Source organism: Pogona vitticeps, chromosome 2, assembly GCF_051106095.1.
Source record: "Pogona vitticeps strain Pit_001003342236 chromosome 2, PviZW2.1, whole genome shotgun sequence".
Lineage (NCBI taxonomy): Eukaryota > Metazoa > Chordata > Lepidosauria > Squamata > Agamidae > Pogona > Pogona vitticeps.
In genome coordinates this window covers 185,270,737-185,295,193 of record NC_135784.1, presented here as the reverse complement: position 1 = coordinate 185,295,193, position 24,457 = coordinate 185,270,737, and the positions used below count along the sequence as shown (strand labels likewise).

The 24,457-nt window shown below is 42.7% G+C and overlaps 1 protein-coding gene across 1 annotated transcript in view; it reads left to right on the top strand.

Moving 5' to 3' along the window:
- Positions 1-24,457, top strand: part of PRKCSH (PRKCSH beta subunit of glucosidase II) — a 60,404-nt gene that overhangs the window by 14,345 nt on the left and 21,602 nt on the right. The window contains exons 11-12 of the mRNA XM_020791674.3: positions 2,021-2,179; positions 3,913-4,009. Of these exons, the coding sequence (XP_020647333.3) occupies positions 2,021-2,179; positions 3,913-4,009 (256 nt within the window). The remainder of the gene's footprint in view (positions 1-2,020; positions 2,180-3,912; positions 4,010-24,457) is intronic.

Sequence of the window (24,457 nt, the reverse complement as noted above, 5' to 3'; positions counted from 1 at the left end):
TTCATTCCACATCATATGTAGAGTTCAAGATTGATTTGAGGGAGGGCATTGTTATAGAGCCTCTTGGCACAGTGGTTAAGCTGTAGTACTCCGGTCAGATCTCTGCTCATGGTCAATGTTTTGATACCAAAGGTGCTGACAGCTGGCTCGAAGTTATATATAAAAATTCTAAACCACCCAGAGAGTTCTTTAAGCATTATGAGGCATTATATAAGCAGCACACTTTTCTTTTTAATAGATATAGATAGGAAAACCAATAAGAAACAAGTAAACCTGTAACTTTTATGGGAATCAGAGTTCAGGAAAAGTCATATCTACATTAAGACTAATTTTTTTAATCTAGTAAATGCAGCATTGTCAATTGGTGATTATATTGCCCTAGCTAGCAATAAATCAGTAAATTGCATAGTGCCTGGACCCACCTTCCTAGTGACTCTCCACTTGAATTATAAAGTATCTGGCCAGACCATTGTGTCAGAGAGATTAAATTTTGGATAAGTTGTTGTTTAGTCATTAAGTCGCGTCCAACTCTTTGTGACTCCATGGACCAGAGCATGCCAGGCCCTCCTGTCTTCCACTGTCTCCCAGAGTTTGGTCAAATAAGTACTAGAGAACAAAAGAGAAGATTTATTTCTCTCAGTTTGTCTTGCTAAGTGCCAAACATACCAGACTCTGTAAGGGGCACAGCTGAATTACAGATGGACTACAGGACTTTGTCACTGGCCTTTAAATGATTTTTCCTAGTCAGTATTACAACTATCAGTCTGCTTGCTTTTCTGCTGCTCTGCTCTGACATTGTTTGAGTGTGGAGTTTCTCTTGACAATAGAGGTAGAAGGTGTAGGTCAGCTCACTAAGATCTGTGGTCTGTGGGGCAGTGCTGTAGCTTGGTTAGTTTGCTGCTGTATTGGAATCTTGTGGCACCTTAAAAACCAACCAATTTCATTATACACGAGCTTCTGTGGGCTGTAGCCCACTTCTTCACAAGCATGTAAGATTCAGGCTGCAGTCTATGAAAGTTTATGCCAAGTAAAACTTGTTAGTTTTCAGGGTGCCACAAGATTCATTGTTGTTTAAAAGGACTGGAGGCAGGGCCACTCTAGAAAAGGAGTGGGAGCAACAGATGATGGCAAATGTTGTCTTCATGAATACTGGTGGAGAAAATTTTATATAATTTTCTTAATTCTGATGCATCTATTTTAGTAATTCCTTTGCTGTTCTTACTTTCTTCAGTACAAGAGTCGCTAGAGTACAAATATCCACCTCTACTACTCTTGAAACTGAAGTCATTACCAGGCAGGCAAAGTAGCAGGAGCAGAATGCCATAGTCTTGCTGATTTTTCTTCTGTCCTAGTTCAAGCTTGTTTGTTTTCTTGTGACACAAGTATTGATAATAAGAATTAGCTTCTTGTTTGTTCAGTTGTGTCCTTCATTGATGGTACTGACTTAATGAAGTTGTGATATAATAGTGTCCTTTCTGCAGATACCTTACAGGAATAGGTCATATATGTCAATTCAGTAGTGTTTGAAAACCAGATTTATAGCACTGCTCTTAGTTTTCCCATTTTCAGAGGAAACATAATTATTTCCATATCACATCTGTGTTGTTGCTTGCATGTCTTTGTGAATGTTCATTCAAGTTAGAAGCCAGCAAGGGAACGGGAGGAAAGTACCTTGTCTTGTCTTATGGCTTGCCTCTGAAATGGCCTATATAAGACTCAGGATAAAAGGAAGGAAAAGAAGGATATGCAATGGTTCCCTATTTCTGAACTTCTCTTTGGGAGAGATTCTGAAACTTGACTGGGATGTTTGCTTCTAGAAGCACCTGTAAATACCGATCTTGTCACACACCAAGGCCAAACAAATGCTGCCAGTCAAATATGCTTAATTATTAAAAGTTTGCTCTCTCAGTCATGAAGGTTGTACTAATGTCTGGTAACAGCAGCAGTATGCCTCTTAATATCGGTTTGCAGGGAACGTGATTAAGTACTGGTTGAGCTAAGCTTGGTCTTCCTTCTCCAGAGCTTGACTGAGGAACAGCCTCCATCAAAGGCCCCAGTAGAGGAGGAGTCCGATAACCCGCAAGATCTCCCTATGGATCAGTTGCCTTCAGAGGACGACTATGGTGAAGAAGATGATGAAGAGGAAGAAGCTGATGAAGATAGCATTGATGAGATGAAGGTACTAAATTGAGTTGTACTAAATTGAGCTTCATTCTGAACTTAAATTCTGTATGCAAAACCATGCACGGCAGGAAAGTGTTGCTTACTGAATGTTCTCCCTCTAGAGTCTTTGATAGAGTACACATTCAGACCCTGTTTTGTGAGTTATGAAGGCTAATTTCCCCCTTCTTTCCCTGTAAGACTGAAAATTCATGGTCTGAGATTCTATGCAGAATTCTGCTTGTATGGAATAGAATTCCTAAAAGTACCCAGCTCCGTAGCCATTCAAATGAAAGTCACGCTGGGTCTGGATGTGCTGTTTCCTTTCATAGGAAAGGGACAAATGAAACATATGTTCCCCTGTTGGACCCGTTGTGCTTTGGGTGGAGTGGGAAATAAATTTCTCTTTAAAATTCTGTAATTTTTTTTCTCTTCAGTCCTTCTGGGCTTGCTGATTTTTTTTTTAATGAACTCTTCCAGAGAACATGCACTAGTATATTTAGCCAGATACTGTACTTGTTTCCTGCCTCAATCTTAGGACACAATAGAGTCTTAAATCCTAACAAAGAAAGTTCTAGGTATCTGATGCATAAAAAATTGAGTCTACTGCTCTTCCCATTTTGCCAGAGAGTCCAAGTTTTCACCTAGTTCCTAATGTTAAACAGGAACCAGAGTTATTAAGAATTGAGAAGCTGGGTTCCCACTTGATGTTTGGAACTGGATGAAGTTCAAAGCCTTTGGCTTGGTCACATTTTCTCCTCTTAGCACACCTCTTCTGCACGGATGTTTTGTAAGTCTCAGTGCTATAGTCTCTTTAATAAGAAAGCTGAAGGAAATATACCTGGATGCTCATCATTCACACTTGTCTCCTTTCTCGTATCCGTGCACAGAGGGAAAGGATGCTTTCCTTTCTTTCACTTGAGTAATGTAATTCTCTGTTTTTGCTCTCTTTCAAAATATTTGGAGCAAGAGGTCCTTTAGGGACAGCACAAGGAAAGGGTAATTCATGGTTTACAATTATTATGGAGTGCATTAAATACACATGTTTATATCCCTCAAAACCTTTTCCTGTTGATATTGTTCATGTGAGAACAGCAGTATATAAAAGCTGCTTGTGAAATGGATGTCAAAACGGGTTTGCTACCACAGAACCTGCAGTGTTTCCATTGGCTTTCTTGCGAATTGTGCACTAACTCTAGCATGTATATTGGGCAAAAATAAAAGGAAAATAAAAAAGATGAAAACATTGTGGCATCTTAAAAACTTGACTGCTAGATTTTAATGTGAATTATTGTGGATCAAGTCGACTTCCTCAGACATAAGAGCTGAGATAACATGGCAGATTTTTATACATATATATATGGCCTCAAAATAAAGAGCCAGTGGTTGGTTAGTAGACATCAATTGCAAATTGCGTGAGGCAATCTGGTATTTCACACCCCGTTTACAGTGCAAAGCTTCAGTAGAAGAGATCTGAATATCAAACGGAAGTCATTACAAGGTGTGAAATACCACAATACAGACTAGCACATACTAACCTCGTTGAAACTTCTAGCATGTATTTTTCTCTACTCTTATCTGCTTTCCAGTCTCCTTTCTTGGAAGGCTCCTGGTCATTCAGTGTATCTGTGGCAGCCTCCTTTGCCCCTCAGCATCTGTCTTGCTTGCTGTTGCTTTTTCCCCTCTGCCTCTGCCATGAGTGTGCATAGGTTAGAATCTGAGATGCAGGTGACTTCCTTGATGTCCCTACAGGTCCCCCCACCCAAGCCATCTTCTGATGTCAAGGCAGTAGAGGAAGAATTAGAGAAGATGCCCCCTTATGATGAAGCCACCCAAGCTCTAATTGATGGTAAGCATTATTCTCAACACACTCTTTTCAATAGAAATGAATCCTGTGATTGTGTTTGGTTAACCCAGACTTGCTACATAGAAAAACAGTCCTTTCACTTCACCAGAAAAAGCAGTAGAAATATTCTATATCTATAGCTGCTCATAAGGGCTCAACTTGCTCTCCTTTCCACAACATGAGAATCATTTTTCTCCCTGCAGGCCTGTTATAAAACTTGTAAATAAGAAGGGCAACTTTTTATGTATATTGAATATTTTTTATAGCTTAGGACTGCTCTGATTTTCTGCCTTAGAACCTCCCTGCAAATGAATAAATCCACATGATATCAGGAACTTGTTCAAAAAGCTGCATGTACTGTAAAGTGAACTGTGAAGAGTTACGTTGTTTTTATGTGCTGTCAAGTCACCTGTGTCTTATTTCAACCCTATGAATAAGTGATCTCCAAAATGTTTGTTATGTTATTATTACTTATTTGATTTATATACCGCCCATCTGGCAGCTAGGGCCACTCTGGGCGGTTTACAACAGGTAAACAACAGAATAACAAAATAGTTTAGAAGTTTGGGGAGTTAGTCTGTCTCATCTTCCTCTTTTCCTGCTGCCTTCCAACTTTTCCAGCATTATTGTCTTTTCCAGATAAGCTTGCCTTCTCATGATATGCCCAAAATAGGACAGCCCTAGTTTCAACATGTTTGCCTCTAGAGATAGTTTGGGCTTGATTTGCTGAAAGACTTGTTCATCTTTCTGACACTCCAAGGTATCTGCAAAGCCCTCTCTAGCAGTACTTTCCAAACAAATCTCTTTTTTTCTTGTCCAGTTTTCACACCCATACATGGTGATCAGAAATACAAGAATGTGGATAATCTTGGTCTTGGTCAGTGACACATCTTTAAACATGATGATCTTTCCTAATTCATTGCTGTCCTTGGAATCTCAGTCTTCTGATTTCTTGACTGCAGTCTCCATATGGATTCATGATTGAATCAAGGTATACAAAATCATTCACTGTTTCAGTTTCTTCATTAGCAACATTAAAGTTGTGTATTCTGTAGTCTAGGTTTTTGTCATCTTAATGTTCAACTGCAGTTCTTCTTTGCCACTTTCTTTCACTTCCACTAAAATGATGTCAAATCATTGCTGCTTTATGCCAGTAAGATAGTATCATCTGCATATCTTAAATTATTGATGTTACATTCAGCCAGTTGTCACTCCTCCTTCATCTGAATCTAGTCTGGCTTTCTGTATGTTATGTTCTGCATACAGATTGAATGGATAGGGGGATAAAATGCACCCTTTTCTTACACTTTTACCCATAGGAAATCATTCTTGTCTATAGTACAGGTTATGCATTAGGACAATCAAGTACTGAGGGACACCCATTTCTTTCAGAATAGCCCATGGTTTCTCATGATCCACAGTCAAAGGCTTTGCTGTAGTCTATAAAGTATAGATTGATCTTCTTAAATTATTTGGTGCACTCTGGTAACCAGCAGATACTTGCAGTATGATCTCCAGTGTCTCTTCCTTTTCACAATCCAGCTTGAACATTAGGCATTTCTTGCTCTATGTAACGTAAAAGCCTTAGTTGCAACACCCTAAGCAACAAAATTTGCTTGCATGGGAAATTAAAGTGGTGGTTCCTGTTCTTACTGCACTCCTTGGCATCTTGTTTATTGGGGACTGTAATGTATATTAAACATTGCCAGTCTTTGGGCCATGGTTTTGTTTTCTGTATTTGTTGGCATATTCTTGTTTGAATTTTAACAGTTTCAGTCTCTGTGGCTTGAAGTAGTTCTATTGATATTTCATCTACCCCATTGAATTTATTTTTTCCCACTGCATTCAGAGCAGATTTCACTTCACTTTCTAGAACTGCAGTTTCTTTATCTTAAGAGTCTTCTTCAAAAGAGTCTGTCGTCCTTTTGTATTTTCTGTATAGGTCTTCAGTATTCTTTTCCACCTTCTCTTTATTTTCTCCTAGTCGGGTAGTGTGATTTTCTGTTGATCACTCAGCATTCCTAACGTAGGTTTAAATTTTCCTTTGATTTCTTGGATCTTCTGATTGAGATATCCTGTTTTTCCTCTTTTGTTCTCTATTTCTTTGCATTGATTATTGTAATAGTTCTCTTTGTCTCTGTGACAAAAGCTGAAAACCTGTATTCACGATTCTCACCCTATTTATATCATATTTTACTTTTGCTTCTCACCTGTCCTTTGCAGTTTGAAGTGTTTCTTCCATCATCCATCCAGGCTTTTCTTTTCTTTTTTTACTACAAGAATTGTAGTTCTGCATTCTTCTCTAATAATATCTGTGGTTTCAATCCACAGTTCTTCTGGTTCATCGTCAGTTGAGTTTAGTAATGCAAATCTGTTCCCTGTGTGGTTTTTAAATTCATCAGGAATGTTGTTTAAATTCTATTTGGCACTATGATTATTTTAGGATTCTTTTCCATCTTTAATGTTGGATTTTAATTATTCATTATCAGTATCGCAATTTGCTCCTGGTCATGTTTTGGCAGAGAGAAGACAGTTTCTCCATGTCCTGCTTCTAACAATGTAGTCCATTAGATTTCTGTCTTGACCATCTGAACAGCTGTCTGTTTGGTTGCTTGAAACATATATTTGCAAGAAACAGACGGTTGATTTCACAGAACTCGTGAGTCATTCCCCTGCTTCATTTTTGTCCCCTAGGGCCAAATTTTCCAACAATATTTGGTTCTGCTCTGTTCCCTACTTTTGTTCCAGTCCCCTATGATTATCAGCATGTCCTTTTTTGGTGTGTGATTCATTTCCTCTTGGACACTTGCATAACAGGTTTCTATTTTATCTTCTTCAGCAACAGTAGTTGGGGCATAGACTTGAATGATGTTGATAGGTTGCATTTTACCCCTCCCCAGTTCTTCCTATTAGAAGTAACTTGAGGTATGCCTTCTAAAGCTGGGAAGAAAAGCCTTCCTGGGCCCTTATGAAAATGCCCTATGCTGAACAAATCTTGCCCACTAGGTGGGCCTGTTTTGCTTTGCTGGGAATTCTTCCATAAGCCCACCCTTTTTTGCTGCTTCTCTGTCTCCTGGTCGATTATGGCCTTGATGTTGGGGAACACAGAAAACTGAGATAATTTAAATCAAAGAAAATTGGCATGTAGTAAAAATTACCAAGGGGACGTGGTGGCGCTGCGGGCTAAACCACAAAAGCCTGTGCTGCAGGGTCAAAAGACCAAGCAGTCGTAAGATCAAATCCACGTGACTGAGTGAGCGCCCGTCGCTTGTCCCAGCTCCTGCCAACCTAGTGGTTCGAAAGCATGCAAATGCAAGTAGATAAATAGGGACCACCTCGGTGGGAAGGTAACAGCGTTCCGTGTCTAAGTTGCACTGGCCATGTGACCATGGAAGATTGTCTTCGGACAAAACTCTGGCTCTATGGCTTGGAAACGGGGATGAGCACCACCCCCTAGAGTCGAACACCACTGGACAAAAATTGTCAAGGGGAACATTTACCTTTACCTAAAAATTACCAAGTGCAGCAGTCCGCTTGAGTGTCTTTGTATTCTGTACAGTTTCCTGTCAGCAAAGCACTATAGGAAAAACAGACAACTCTGATTTGCTTTCTAAAGCTTTGCAAACCCTGGCCAGGTTTCTGTGTATCCCAAGCTATGTCGATGACAATTATACACCCAAACAGATTCTGCAACAAGGACAGATGAATCCTGTAACTGGAAAAAATTGGGCAAACATTTCCTTCCTTGAAGAAGTCTGTACTTTGTGCTGTTTTGTATACATCTGGCTTTTTTAATAATGGGGAGGGGGAAAAGCATTGAAATGTCACTTACAACCTCATTTCCTGCTTCTGAGATTTCAGCAGGCATCTCGTGCACACTTTTCAGCAAATTTTTTATTGCTGTGAGGACTAGAAATTTTGGACCTCAAAGTTAAAAGGTGGGATGACTGAAAAACACATTTCCATACACATAACTATTCTAACCCTTTTCTGTACTCCTAAATCCAAACTTGGTATTAGAACTTGTGACTTTGTACGTAACTGAAGTCCTGCCCTTTCTAAGCTTTTGACTTCTGTCCTGTTACAGAAATTCTTTCTTTTGTGAATACAGTGGGGTCTCTACTTAAGAACTTAATCTGTATTGGAAGGTGGTTCTCAAGTGGAAAAGTTCTTATGTAGAATCTGCATTTCCCATAGGAATGCATTGAAAACCATTTAATCTGTATCTGCTCTTTTCCGTCCATAGAAACTAATGGGAAGCTGCTATTCCGCCTTCTACCACTAGAGGGGGATATTTTTTCTTTTTTCCCCCTTAGGTCAGGGAACAGTGTTAAAAGCACTTCTGACGAAGCTAATTTTGAAGCAATGGACTGAAAACCAATTAATCTGTTCTGGCTGTTTTTTTGTTATGTAGAGGTGCGTTCGTACATTGAAGCATTAGTTCCCATAGGAACTAATGCAAAGCTGGTTAATACGTACTCTACCACTAGGGGGAGAACTTTTTTTAACCTAAGATGACCTAAGGTTAAAAAAAGAGCAGGAAAGTTTTTTTTTCCTGTTCTTATCTTGGATTTTTGTTCTCAAGTAGAAGCAAAATTTAGCAAATGGAGCTGTTCTTAAATGGAATTGTTCTTAAGTAGGGACGTTCTTAAGTAGAGACCCCACTGTACATTCCGAGGCAATCCTTTTTTTTTTCTTTGCCTCTTTAAATATAACCTGTATTTGCTGGCCTCTTCAATAGAAGATATTTAGGGGTTTGGGATGTTTAGAAGCCTCACCCTCCTCTTGGAGATCAGCCATCAGTGGTAAAACCTCAGTAACCATTTCTTTCTTCCTATTCAGATAAATGTTATAAAGAAGCTTATGAGCTTAAAGCAAAATGAAATCCACTATCAGGCTACAAAACAAAAGCTATTTAAGAGGAGATCAGCTGCTGTTTTAGCACATGGTTGAAAAGAGAAACTTCTGTTGGGAGATAGGCCTCTTCATTTTCTCTGAGCAGATTCTAAACAAAGCAAAGCTGCTTAGATAATTCCCCACCCTTGGGTGGAAACTGTCCAGTAACTTAACTGTGGTTGGGGTGGTGGTGGTGGTGGTGGTCCTTAATTACATCTGATTCCATAGCTGCAAGGAGCTGCCTCCTGTCTTTAGGTATAAGTTGCTCTACTGAAGGCTAAAGATCCAACTGTTGGCTTGAATTCAGGCCCTGTCATGATTCCAGGCAGGAAATGGTTATAGAGAAAGTGGAAACTTGGCTGTAATGTTGTAGATCAGTGGTCCCCAACCTTCGGCTTCCAGATGTTCTTGGACTACAACTCCCAGAAGCCTTCACCACCACCTCTGCTGGCCAGAATTTCTGGGAGTTGAAGTCCAAGAACATCTGGTGGCCCAAGGTTGGGGACCACTGTTGTAGATGACTGATTTTGTGAAAGAAGTGATTGATCCAATACACCTTATCTAGAGTGGGGCCTGATGAACCCTTGGTCCTTTTGCTATCTATTCTAATTCACTTGAGGTAACTCAGATCTCTCTGTGTGTGCAGTAGCTGGGGTTCTGCGCTCTTTCTTTTCCCTGTGGTGAGAGGAATAGTTCCAACCTATTGAGAAGCTGCCTTGAGCTTCATGGATGAGAAATAGGCATCCTGCGTAATTTGATGCAAAACAAGCTGAGAGATACTGCACAGTACAAATCACCAGGCTGAATTATTGAGAAGTACTAACTAGAGTAAACTCACTCAGTTGTGGGACTTACATAGCTATTGACTCAGTGTCTAGCAGTTGATGCAATCGAACTGTTCTGTTTGGGGTTAAGCCATTGGTTTCACTCTGTCACGAATCTCCACAGCTCACAATTCTAGATATTCATCATGGTGTCTCATGGTAAGAAGCAATGTGGCTTTTGCTGGCTTCCCGTTACTGTTGTGATCCTCCTCCTTGGCTGTGTTGTTACCCTTTGTCTAGTGAGCAACCCAGCAGAATCTGTTTCTGTCCAACTTTGGTTTGGTTTCACAAAGAAGATACTATGCCCCAAATCACCCCACGCCATATATTGGGCATTGGTCTTCAGTCTGTTGTGGTGTCCCGTGGCGTGGGCACAGGAATAAGTCATATACTGTGGCTCCTCTGCTTCGAGCACTGCAGAATATCCTAGCTGTCTTTCTGGGCCTTGTTGATGGATGGTGTTTATCTACTGGACAGCAATTCCTTTGGGCTTATAGACTTAAAACAGAGCTGAGGAATGCATAGCCCTCCAGATATTATTGCACCAGAGCTCTAATCAGGCCAAGCCAGCATAGCCAATGGCAGAGCTCATAGGAGATGCTGTCAAGCAACACCTGAAGGGACCTCAGATACCCCCTCAATGACTGAAAATGCCATTTGAAGACATATTTTTCCTTAATAGCAGCCCTTGAGTCTCCCACTCAGCAGATTTGCAGCAGACCTTGTTTGCGGTGTCTGCTGCTTTCCACCACATGGTCAGAGTCCTTATCTAGATGAACAGTCAACAAGGGCTTGGCCTGCTTCTGGGGCTTTGTGCAAGATAAGTGTATCCTCCCTAGTATGCCATTGGAAAGGCACAATGCCTAAGTGAGCCTCTTTGAGAACGGCATTGTCATCTGTTTATGCAGCTCCAGATTCCAAGGGATGGGAGTAATGCTCTGGGATTGGCAAGGCCTGCTGTTCAGAGTGCGTTAAAGTGGGGCTGGTCTGGCCAACCTCATAGCTGTCAAATGGCTTTTTCCCTTTTTAATGTATTGATTTTTGTTTGAGACACTGAGACCAAGAATATTGACGAAGGGACTGTATGTGTGAGGGAGAGCTTAAGAACCATAAACAAGCACCCAAGAGGACACAGGGCTGGTATATCAGAACAGTTGCAAAGCTAATGCCTATTTAGAGTTCTGCCCTTACATTTTCACAAATCTTCAAGTGTGTTAGTGTCTCTAGAGGGCTACCTCAGTGTTCTTCAAATGCTTTTTACATGGGAAATGTTAGTACTGCTTAGTTGGGTGTTCCACATTAGCCTTTCTTGAGATACGATGATTCTGCCTCCACCTCCACAGCTTAGACGTGTCTATGAAGAGGAAATATACCCTCACATGGCCAGGCAGCCATAGATGATATAGCCATGTTTATACCTTGTCCAAGTGATCTGTCATCTTTCACATCTCACTATGAGAGTATATACCTAAGTAGATACTAGCAAGGATAAGCTGAAAGATGCACCATGTTCTTCAGGTTATTGATTGCTGGGTTTTAATTTCTGTCTTTGGGAGCTGCCTAATTTCCACAAAAGTACCTTTTGTTAGGGAGATTGTCCTTTGTATCCATGTGTTTGGCCAAGGGTGAAGATCCCATAAGCTGCTGAGCCCCAAGTGTTTTCATCCCTTTCTTTAGCTGCTTGGATAGTAAGCTAATTTGACAAATTAAGTAGACCTTATTGATTGTATGTGTTCATTTTGCTTTGACAGCAACTGGCTATTTTTGATCTCTCTGCATAGGGTCTTTGTCTTCTGAATTAAAAACTTAAAGTTAGCCTTCGCCTCACTAATGTGCTGGCAGACAGTCTTAGGATTCCAAGATGTTGAAATGGGAAAGTGAAAAACAAGCTACCTTCTCCACATGTAGGTAGAGGTCAAAGGTCAGTTTGAACCACATATTCAAGTCAGGATTTTGAAAGTAAATAATGGTTATGACAGTGGCATTCCACTCCTGTGGAATATAGATAAGGGGTGTTTTGTAATCAGTCCTACCTCACAGGGTTGAAAATGTCAACACACCAGTTTTCACAGTGGTACTAATTACAGCCAAAGTGTCTTGCATGTTCCTTCCAGAAGGTCTGTGAATGCATACTCATGCCAGGTAGCACTTTGGGTGAAAATTCATTAACTTTAGTGTAGACGAGTAGTTCCCAGCCTTGATGGTCCTGGACTGCAACTCCCAGAAATTCTGACTGTGACAAACCCAGACCTACTGGGATATGTCACACAGTTACACTAAGCTGCCACCAACCATTCCCTTTAAGAAGTCACACAGACCAGGGATGGATTTTTAAACAATAAAAAGAATAAGGTTTATTTAAACACACACATGGAAAAATAAAACAATCAGGTGAATAAATAAAGTAACGTGGCTTATTCTCACTCATACAAGCATACAGTTTGGTTCACCCAGAACCCTTAACTTAAAGCACAGACCCTGAACCTATCAGTTCTGGCTAACCAACAGACACCTGAACCTATCAGGTTGGTACTCTGACACACAGTAGTACCCTGTCTGACACACAGACTCCCACAACAGCTTCTTCTTCCCAGCTGCTGCTTCGTCACAACCCAGTGTCTCCCAGCATCTCTCTCTCACCACACAGGCATCACATATTTATACAGTACAGCCCCTCCTCCTGATGTCCCGCCTTCCACTCCCCATAGGATGGAACTTTCCCTCCAAACCCATGATAGACAGGTAACATCAGTGCTGTTATGTAACACCTCCCCTCTTTATAAGTTGTTTTGTAGGGGGAAAGCTAAGGTGCTTTTCACCAAAAAACAACCTGTATAAAACATACAACAACAGTTATACATACCATATAATACTTACTTATCCTTACACTCTAAGTTAACCATAGCAATTATGCATTTAAACATTTACCATATACATTACATCAATTTACCTTTATTCATACAAACCAATTCAAAAACAGGTACATTTTACTTTTTGTCATCATTATATACACATAGTCCATGTTCTTTCGCCGTCTTCATTCTTCAGGTCTTCTTGATAAGGCGTCAGCAACACAGTTCACTGACCCTCTGACCACCTTCACTTCAAAGTCATAGTCCTGTAGGTTTAAAGCCCACCTCATAAGTTTGCTATTGTGGGTTTTCATTGTCTTTAACCATTGCAATGGTGAATGGTCAGTGCACAGAATAAAATGTCTTCCCCAGATGTAAGGCTTGGCCTTCTGGATCGCGTAGACTATGGCCAAACACTCCTTCTCCACGGTTGCCAAATGTCTCTCACCTTTTTGAAGTTTCCTACTCAGGTAGGACACTGGATGCTGGTCACCATTCTCATCCTCCTGGCACAGAACTGCTCCTACCCCGCTGTTAGACGCATCGGTGTAGATGATGAACTCCCGGTCGAAGTCTGGAGCACGCAGGACAGGATAGTTGATTAACGCCTCCTTTAACCTCTGGAACGCCGCCTCACAGTCGCTGGTCCACGGGATGCGGTCATCAGCCTTCTTCCTCGTCAGATCGGTCAGCGGAGCCGCAATCTCGCTAAACCTCGGGATGAACTTTCTGTAGTAGCCCACCAACCCAAGAAATGATTTGACCTTTTTCTTGGTGTTGGGTCTAGGCCAATCACGAACAGCTTCTATTTTGGCCTCCAGGGGTTTTATCACTCCTCCCCCTACCATGTGACCCAAGTATTTTATTTCTGGGCTACCCAGCTGACACTTGCTGGCCTTTACTGTTAGCCCTGCTGCACTTAACCTCTGCAGCACTAACTCCAGGTGTATCAGGTGATCTTCCCAGGTATTACTGAAGATCCCTATGTCGTCAATGTAGGCCACTGTAAAGTCACTGAGCCCTGCCAAGGTCTGGTCCATCAGCCTTTGGAATGTGGCTGGTGCATTTCTGAGACCAAAGCTCAGGACTCGAAACTCATAGAGACCAAAAGGGCTGCAAAAGGCAGTCTTTTCTTGATCCCTGGGATCAATTCTTAATTGCCAATATCCCTTTACCAGGTCCAATGATGAGATGAACCGACAACCCCCTATGGTTTCAATCAGGTTGTCTAGCCTGGGCATTGGGTAGGCATCAGGAGTGGTTACACGGTTTAATTTCCTGTAATCAACACAAAACCTAATGCTCCCATCAGGCTTGTCCACAAGGACTATCGGAGAGGACCAAGGACTAGAAGAGGGGACGATTATGTTCTCCCTCAGCATTTCGTCCAGCTCCTTCCGCACCTTGTCCCTATAGGGTCCCGTTACTCGGTATGGGGATACTGCCTGCGGGGGTGCATCCCCTGTGTGGATCCGATGCATCACTCCCTTCACTATCCCCGGCTTGTTGGAAAACACCTGGTGATATTTACTAAGCAGCATTTTTAGTTCTTGCTGCTGGTCTTGGGTGAGTGCAGGACTGATCTTTACCTCCTCTGGGTTGTATTTTACTTCCCCTCTACCCTCCCAGAAGGGTAATTCCGCTTCCTCACTCTCAGCTGCTTTTATCGCGAATAAAACCCTCTGTTCCCCTCTGTAGTAGGGTTTTAGGGCATTCACATGAACCACCCTCCTTGCTTGGTTCTCCTCCTGCTCTATTAGGTAGTTCAGGTCTGACATCTTGGAAATGACCCTATATGGTCCTGCCCATTTGAGCTGCAGTTTATTCTCTCTGCAGGGCCTAAGCCAAAGCACTTCCTCCCCTGGGTCAAAGTGTCTCTCTCTAGCTTTGTGGTCATACCATGTTTTCTGTCTGACCTTCTGAGCTTGCAGGTTTTCTGCTGCCAGCTCTAGATTTCTCCTTAGGTCATTCATCAAGGTGTCTATGTAAGTCACAACGTCTTGTGGGTCATCCTGGGTGATCTGCTCCCAATTTTGTTTGATCAAATCAAGGGGCCCTTTCACCCCTAAGTGTGCAGCAAACATGTCAGAGTGACCCCTTTGTAAGATCATGGGGCGATACTTTTCAGGTACCACCAGCTGACTTCTGATTCCATCTCCCCCTTTTGAGATATTCCTCAGGGTCTCTCTATATAAAATCCCCTTTTTCTCCAGAAATCTCACTGGGGTTTCAGGTGTTAGCTGGGCATCAGTCACCTGTTCAAAACACTTTTGGAGAGTGGCGTCTGCCTTTTGCTCCTGTCCAAATCTGCTGTCTGTGGTTAAGGTTTCCACCACAGCTTCTGAACTCCCCTCTGCTTCCGTCTCTGGCTCATCATTACCCCCCTGAACTGTCCCTGTGGTGGCTTGTGAGCGTGTAATCACTAGCACCCTTTTCACATGTTCAGCCAGGTCATTTCCCACGAGCACGGCTGCTGGCAGAGTCGATGAAATCGCTAGCCTCCAAACTCCCCTCCAGCCTTGAAAGTTGACAGGTACCTCCGCGACTGGCAGAGAGATTACCTGCCCCTCAATCCCTGCCACCTTCATGCTCTCATTTGGGATTATAAACTCCCTAGGAATAATATCTGGATGGCACAGGGTTACCTGGGAACAAGTGTCCCGCAGCCCCCTATACTGACGGTCAAGTATTCCTACGTCCACCCCTGCTGTCTCAAACAACTGAGAATCTGTTTTTATCAGCAAGCAGCGTTTTACCTCCACAAGAGGACCATTTTCCTCAGCCTGATCAGCAGAGGTAGCTGTTCCAGACTGAGTAGCCATGGCAACAGGCTCCCTCTGTGACACTGAGCCTTGCTCTTTCTGGACACAGAACACAGCTTTTGGCTTGGTCCCACTAGAATTCTGAGGCACCATTCCTTTTAGCTGCTTTAATTTCTCACATTCTGAGATTAGATGACCCTTTCCCTGACAGAAATAACATTTTCTGGTGTATTTTGATTCTCTCTCATCTTGTTTTGGTTTTCCCTCCAAAATCTGAGGTCTTAGTTTCATGTCTGAGGGCTTCCCTTCACCATGGGCCCCTCCCCCTTGCTGGCTTTTCCCTGGTCCCTGAGAGTACTTGCTGTAGGTTTCTTTGGGTTTACCTACAGATTTCCCCTCACCCAAGGGCTTTCTTATTTGGGAAATAAAATCTGCGATCTCTGCGGCTGCTGCCACAGATTTCGGTTTCCTTTCCCTCACCTGGAATTTCAATTCCCCATGCAGGACTGAATAGAACTGTTCCAGCGCTATCAAATCTTTAAGCTGCTCATAGGTCTCTGTCCCTTCCTGCGATAGCCATTTCTCAAGCAGCCTCACCAATTGGGCCCCCACTTGGGTAAAAGTCTGTTCTGGTTTTTTGGTGAGGGACCTGAATCTTTGTCTCAGCTGCTCTGCATTTATCCCATGTCTGGCAAACACCAGTTTTTTAAATTCTGCAAAATCTTTCATCAGTTCCTCAGGCATCTCGGCATAAACCTCAGCCAGGCTACCACTGATTAAAGATCGCATGATGGTCATCTTCTCAGTTTCCCTCACTGAGAAGTCCACAAACGCTCTTTCCACTAAGGAAAAGAACACCTCAGGACAATCTCCCTTGTGGTACACAGGGAATTTCTTCAGGTCAGCTTTAGACAGTTGGCCTCCCTCAGAATCCCTATTGTTATTATTGTTCTGGTTCATCAGTTCCAATTTTCTTAATTCAAACGCCATTCTTTCTTTTTCCAGAGCAATTTTCTCTCTCTCCCTCTCCCTCTCAAACGCCATTTTCTCTCTCTCCAATCTTTCTTCTCTTTCCCTTTCCTCCATTTCAAATTGCCTCATCCTCAGTTCATGCTGTTGGGCTATGAGCAATTTTCTAAGTTCTGGGTTCTGCTCTCCTGTGCTATCACCTTGCACTGAGCCAAATTCATCCTCAGAACCTTGGTCAATCTGGGGGTCTTTTACTTCACTCATTTCGGCCATCTGGCTTCGAGTCAAGGGCATAATCCCCCCTCAGAACAGGCTGCTTTAAAAAGTCAAGCCTCAGAATAAAACGACCACTTTTTTCCTTTTTGCCTCAGAACCAGCTCTCCCTAGAGATTGCTGCTGTTCTTCAGCACTAACTTGCAACAGTATCAAGTCAGAGCCTACCCCCCTCTGCTGGGCCTCTCAGCTGGCAAGCTAGCTCACTGTTACTACGCAGTTTTGCCTCAGCTTTTTCCCGCCAAAACTAGGCTGCCTCAGAGCACCTTAATCTAAGTCTCCCCAGTTGGCACGTTCTTCTACTAGCGCACCTCCCCGTGAGGTACACCTAGAAGATTACCTACGCGCCTCAGACTGTCCCTGACTAGACCCCCCTGCTCTGGGCACACTTGCCAAGGCTTTGCTGGACCACTGGACAACTGGACCAGTCGTATCCCACACGCTGGACACCAATCAATGTGACAAACCCAGACCTACTGGGATATGTCACACAGTTACACTAAGCTGCCACCAACCCATTCCCTTTAAGAAGTCACACAGACCAGGGATGGATTTTTAAACAATAAAAAGAATAAGGTTTATTTAAACACACACATGGAAAAATAAAACAATCAGGTGAATAAATAAAGTAACGTGGCTTATTCTCACTCATACAAGCATACAGTTTGGTTCACCCAGAACCCTTAACTTAAAGCACAGACCCTGAACCTATCAGTTCTGGCTAACCAACAGACACCTGAACCTATCAGGTTGGTACTCTGACACACAGTAGTACCCTGTCTGACACACAGACTCCCACAACAGCTTCTTCTTCCCAGCTGCTGCTTCGTCACAACCCAGTGTCTCCCAGCATCTCTCTCTCACCACACAGGCATCACATATTTATACAGTACAGCCCCTCCTCCTGATGTCCCGCCTTCCACTCCCCATAGGATGGAACTTTCCCTCCAAACCCATGATAGACAGGTAACATCAGTGCTGTTATGTAACACTGACCAGCTAGTAGTGAAGGCTTCTGGGAGTTTTATTCCAAGAGCATCTAGGGTCCCAAGTTGGGAACCACTGGTGTAGAGAGAGGCTAAAAGAAAACTCATATGGATTGTGAGCTCAAAGTTCTTTCAAACTTTGAAGCTTAACCAAGGGCTTTTCCAGGTGCCTTCGTATGTATTCAATGTCTCTGTGTGTAGTTAATTTGCCTACTTTCTTTGTGCAGTTCTCTTTTTCCCCCCTCCTTCACAGTTGTTGTGAACTGTTAGAGAAAGATTAGATATTTGGGATATAGGGGATGACACAGTAGGGTTGGGACCTCCTTTCAGTCTGACAAATCCTGTATTACCATTGCTGTTTTCATTTGTTGCTCCTGTCTTTCACGCCTCTGCCATTCTCCTGCAAATTGCTGGACTAGGATTGCTGTTCCTGTATATGACCTAACTTGCAGAAGGTCCCTGCTTTCTGGAGGGCACTAGTGTCGCAGCAGTAACAACTGCTCCCTGACTGAATGTGTTGCCAACCAGTGTCTTTCAGGATGCCAGCATTGCTGTTGGAAAGAGCAAAATATGAGAACAACAAAGCTTGATTAGCTAAGGATTGAATTTGTTTACTGAGGGTCAGCTCCTTCCTTGAATACTGGGCTTGTTTGGAAGGCTATTGGCCATGGGTTGGCACCAGAGCACAGAGGGTCACAGCCAAGGGCTGGTATTCTGAAGGGAGATCCTCCAGTGAAATGGGAGGGTAAGAGTCTATGTATTAGGGGCTTTTTCTCTGCAAAATCTTGGGGTTGGGGTTGAGGAGACGAAGTATTTGATGGAATAGGGAAGAACATTGGTGGTTAGCATTGCTTTTAGGATGATTTGAGAAAGATGGGGCTTTGGAGGGGAGGAGGTTGGGTCACTGTAAACATTAAGGCAGTGAGAACTGAATGAAGGTTGTGACCCCCGTGTGCCCTTCTGATCTACCTGCCAGCTTCAGGTTGGTGGCTTGCAACATCAGGCTTCAGACCAGTCCATACTTAACATGCTTTTACCTGTGGTGAATTGGGGCCAGGCCAGAGGTCCCACGTAGCTTCCTCTTCTTGGTCTTTTTGGAGATTTGGGAAACCATTTGTTCCCAGAAATAGTTGACTGATCTTGCCACCTGCACTGGAGGTGTTTTTTCTTCTGCTTATGCTGTGTTAATCAGCTAGACTTTTTTTTATTAATTTCTGCCATAGCCTTGAGGCTATAAAAATGGAATAAAAATGTTAAATTGATGTATTAGCTCTGCTTTTCCCCCTCTTCATAGTGAGAGAGACAATTAAGGGAGGAAAGTTGAGTCATTTCCATGGAAAGGATGAAGAAGTGTTTGATTTTACCTAAGATCGAAATATAGCTCTTACTGTGGGATATGTGTGTGTGGTGTGCTAAGTGTTCCTCACAGTTGCCTCCAGACCAATATAACAACTACAGTGGCACCTCGCGAGACGAACGCCTTGCGGGACGAAAAACCTGCAAGACGAATGTTTTTTGCGATCACTGTGGTGCCTCACAAGACGGCTTCTTCTATGGCCATGCTTGGCAAAACATTTTTTTTCGGCAAGACCAATGCCTCACAAGATGAAATTAATTCATTCATCTTGCGAGGTTCCCATAGGAATGCATTGCAATGCATTCCTATGGGAAACCGCTTTTCGCAAGACAAAAATTTTGCAAGAAAGTGCTACTCGCTGAATGAATTACTTTCGTCTTGCGAGGCACCACTGTAGCTTCATATAGCTACAGCATGGCCATTCTTAATCTTTCTTCTGAGTTTCAGTGGCTTCCCAAGTCCCTCTCTCTGACTAGAATTGATACTCGCATTCGCATTTAACCCATAGTGACTTGAAGAGCTACAGAACGGCTTTTATCCTCGTACTTGGACTAATCTGCCAGCTGGGATTTCCCCCTGGGCCAACTTTTCCTGTATGCATGGAAAGGCAAGATTGTTAAGGATTTGGTTGACTGTCAATTCTGGGGTGGTACTTAAAGGAATCAATAGCCCAAGGAACCACGGATATTTTATTTATTTATTTATTCCAAAGAATATCTGATTTCCACAGAGCCCCTAGCAGCATCAATATCCATGCCTGAGAAAGGAGTTTGTCAAAATGTACCAGATACAGCTAAAAGCTATTTTATAGCTGTAATAAAAGGAATTGAGAAGCCCAAAGCAGGTCTGCACTTTGTGTTCTGGGAAGATGTGCCACCTGAATAGATCACTTCCATTAGTACTGCTAAGCAGATCACATAATTTCTCAGGTCGCTAATGTCCAGGAAGTGAAAGGCATTTGGTAGGAAAGACCGGCTGTTCAGAGTAGCTCATACAGCCTAAAGAGATTGGCTGTATTTGTGGGTTTCTCCTTGGCAGCAGTTCAAAGTCAAAACATAAAAACCTACATTTGTGCTTTTGAAACTGGTTTATTCTGTTTTTCAGTAATTCCAACCATGCAAAAGGGAACACTAGTATATTTGAGGAAGGTAGTCAGAATCAGAACCTCAGAACCATAGCTGACAGTTGGCTTAGCCTTTCTTTAAAAAATCATAAATGTTGCTTACGATAATAGACCGCACTAGAGTAGACCAGTAGATCTGTGGGGATTTGATGAATCAACTTAAGTTTCTTTGATTCAAATGGGCCTACTCTAGTGTGAGTTACTACGTTATGCAAAAGGATTTCAGCCATTGTTTATATATTCGTGTTGTTGCTGTTGAACTTTTGGACTGAAATAGAAGACCACAAGCATCCACATTAAAGATTTAACAAAAAATGATGTGTATGGTATTACATTGCTGGCCTCAGCAATACTTTGAATTAAAACCCGTATTATCTTTACATTTTACCTGTGTCTAGGCAGGAAGAACTAGGGTACTATAAGACCATTTGCCATCTAGACAATGTATCAATAGCTTGATGGACGAGAAGAATGAAAACATGAGCCGTCTTCAGACATGATAATTTATGTTATATGCAAAGATAAGCAAGAAATGTGTGCCCCTACACAGGGTCTTTTCAGTCCTACTTCTCAGCCCATTGTCATAGAAGCCTACCTGGTTTGATTAACCATCACTTGCTCTCACGTCCGAATTAGAGACCTATGATAACAAGAATCTGAAATCGGCTTCAGACCATGGCTGTAAATATTGATATATTTTTTTCTTCTTGTTTATCACTGATCCATTGTGGCTGTAGTTTCCTCATTTGGATGTAACAGGAAGTTACAGTTTGTTGATCCAGGACGTTTCAAATTTTGGTCTGCCTATATCTGACATGCAAAGGTACATGGCATATCAGATGGCCTAATAAGCTAAGAAATCCAGTGGTAAGTTTGGGGAGAGGACCCATTCATGGACGAACCCCCATGTCTCCCACACCAGTGGATCCCTGGATAGTCTCTCCTGAGGCCATTTTACCTGTGGCACAGGTACCCACACACACCTGGATCACCTGTGAAAGTGGAAGACTTGAGGATCTGGAGATGAGCCTGTTCTGAGAGTTCAAAAGGCAAAGGAACCATTAAGGATAAAGGGGCCTAGGGGCAGACACAGTGGCTGGAAGAGTGTAAAAAGGAGGAGAGGGAATGAACAGGTATAAAGGCAGGTGAGGAGACTGGAGAGGAGGAGGAATTGAAGATAATGGAGCACTGGGGTGAAGGATGAGGAAGAAGGGAAAACCTGGGTAGAGGCTCTAGAGTGGGCTCAGCCAAAGCCACCAACAGAAGACCTGCAAGCTCCAGCTGGCGTAGGATGCTATAGCTGAACAGAGAACTTTTTGACACCTCCCTCCCCCTGAAAGACTTGGGGACATACAACAAGTGGCAGGTGTAAACTAGGCCTGTTGACTCAGTGGAGATTTGATGAGTCAATACCTATGCAAATTACATTTTTTAAATGGGCCCACTCTACTTGCAACTTACTACTGTTTTTCAGCTGTTAAGCCCAAACCAAGACAATATTCCTGGTCATTATAGAGTGCCTCCATATTCTGTACTGCATGTTCCTATGCAATACACATGAGAGCATCTCAGAAACTGCTTTCTGTTGTAATCTTCACCTTGAAAGGCAAAATATTTTAACAGAATGGCGCCATAAAGACAGATGCAGTGTAGAGAGCAATGGCCTCCAGTATCCAGGCACTGCAGTAGATTTTTGCTCTAGTGGAGTGGAAGAATCCAACAGAGTGTGTTAATGTAATAGATGATATATGTATTTAAAATATGTTTGTGTATGCGCAGTTATATAATTTCTTCCCTTTTTCATCCATTCAAGTAATAAGCCTGGATTAATAGGTTTTCCATTCCTGATTTCTCTCCCCTCCTGTGTTCCAGCTGTCAATACGTGTTGAAGGTTTTTCTGTTATGCTTAATACTAGAATACAATATCCCAGCATTATTAATTGCTCATTACGTAAGCAAATCAGCAGTGTAACATGATTATATTTTTCTCCATAAGAGAGAACTGAATTAGTTACTTATCCATCTGAATGGAATTAAATCAGAATGTCTTTATTTGCGGCTAACCCAAAAAATTCAGTGATTTCACTTGCATATACTAGAGCAGGGGTCCCCAACCCCCCGGTTCACGGCGCTGTTCTGCCATGGTCACAGACTGGCACCGGGCTGCGGAGACAGATCTCCCACCCACCCACTCTCCCATGCACCCCACACGCACGAGCTGCCCACCTGTGAGTGTGCCCCACCGATCCGTGCAAGTGCACCCCCCGCGAATATCTTCATTTGCAGCTAACCCACAAAATTCAGTGATTTCACTTGCATGTGCTAGAGCAGGGGTCCCCAAACCAGTCTGAGGTTCAGAAAAGGTTGGGGACCACTGTGATAGACACCCAACTTTATTCTCTTCATCTTTATTAGAAAATATATGATGAGTGCACTGTCTTCCCCAAATACAGTGGTGCCCCACATAATGGGCGCCCCATTTAACGGCGAATCTGCATAGCGATGGCTTTTTTGCGATCGCAAAAGCGATCACATTGCGATGATTTAGGTAGTAAAAATCGCTTTGCGATGATTGGTAAGCTGTTTCGCTTACCGATTTTTTCATAGCAATGTTTTTGGAACAGCTGATCAGTGGTTCTAAAATGGCCACCTGCTGTGTTTTCGCGCCCATTCCAAGCTTACTGGGCAGCGAAAATGGCAGCCGTATGGAGGATTTTCGCATAACGGTGAGTTTACAGCCCATAGGAACGCATTAAACGTGTTTTAATGCCTTCCTATGGGCTTTTTTGTTCCGTATAGCGACGAATCCACATAGCGATGATTTTTCCAGAACGGATTATCGTCGTTATGCGGGGCACCACTGTACTGTGTTCATGTGTTTTAAAAGAGTTCATTTGTTTATACAGTGTCGTACTAGGACTACCACCCAATTATATACTTATATGTGTTATATGAACAGGTAGGTTATTTATATAAATTCTGAAGGAAGAAACAGCATTTTCTTCTCTTTTTGGGGGGGCCAGCATATGAATATATCACACCAACCCTTATCTTAGGGGCACTCCCTTCTGTGTGAAAAAGAAGCTTGTCCCTAAAATGATACCTAGATTCCCAGCCAGTTAATTGAAGGTGTCTTTCATTCATCAAAAGATTTTCAGTTGTTTAATCTACACAAACATTCAGTTAAGTGCTGCAGTCCTATTACTGAAAAGTGCCCCTACGGATCATATTGTTCAGTCTGGTGTTTAATTGTTAAATTTAAACCTCCTTTCTGCCACACACAGAGAAAGGGGCTCATGTGGGTAAACTTCATCTTAAACATCCTGGACAATTTGTTAATATCTGCTTAACTATAAAGTCTACTGCTTGTAAGTAGAGATGTGGGTATTAGCATATGACTACGAATACCCTAGCATAGGTGGAGATAATGATGCACTAATGCTGCACTCACCAATGTTCTAATGCTGCGGGGTCTGTGCTCCCTTCCTATCGTGAATGAGATCGCGATCACCAGTTCCACTCTTCGACCTGGCAGAGAGGCTTGTCGTCCCGCCTCCTGCCAGGAGTGGCTTGGCAATCGCGATCTCCGGCATGATAGGAAGGGAGCACAGACCCCGCGGCATTAGCGCATCGGTGAGTGGACCATCCAGCCCTATGGGGCTGGACCCTCATTATCTCCACCTGCGCGGGGATATCGTATACGTATACAAATACCCCCATCTCTACTTGTAAGTGTAACATGCCCATCATTATACTACCTTTATTTGAACCTTTATGTGAACCTTATTGTAGAGAAAGATGATATGTTTAGGAAAGAAATTGATGTCATTGTTCTGGTCTCCTGTATGTTTTTTATTCTTCAAAAGTTTCAGTATTTCCATTTTTAACCCTCCACCCCACCCGGTAGTATGTGAGCCTCCTCTATTTCAGAATAAATACATGTCAGTCAAATAGGTTAAAATGAAATAGGGTTTATTAAACCAAGGAAGGAAGGAACTACAACAGAGTTTAAACTCAGTCCACTTGTTTTTGTGCCACTTATCACCACTGACACTGTCACTTATCACTTTCAACACACTCTCTTATCCCCCTGTTTGTTTCACAGGAGAAATCCCATATCTGTAAAGCGTTTGGTTCCCTCCACCGGTCCTTGGGAAGTAAAAGTTGGAAAAATTCTGAGGCTTGAATTACCTTCTCTTCTACCTGCTCATACGAGGAGGGGGACAGTATGTCCACAAGGTGGAACAGCTAGAAAGACAGACTTCTGACTGAGTACCAGACTAATCTCATTTCCTGGGGTTTGATGTCTCCGCTTTCTTCCCTTCTTTCACCTGTGTTGACTTGGGGCAAGACCTGGTTTTCCCATCTTCCTTCCCTCTTCAGATCTCTCTCCCTCCAATATGAAGGAC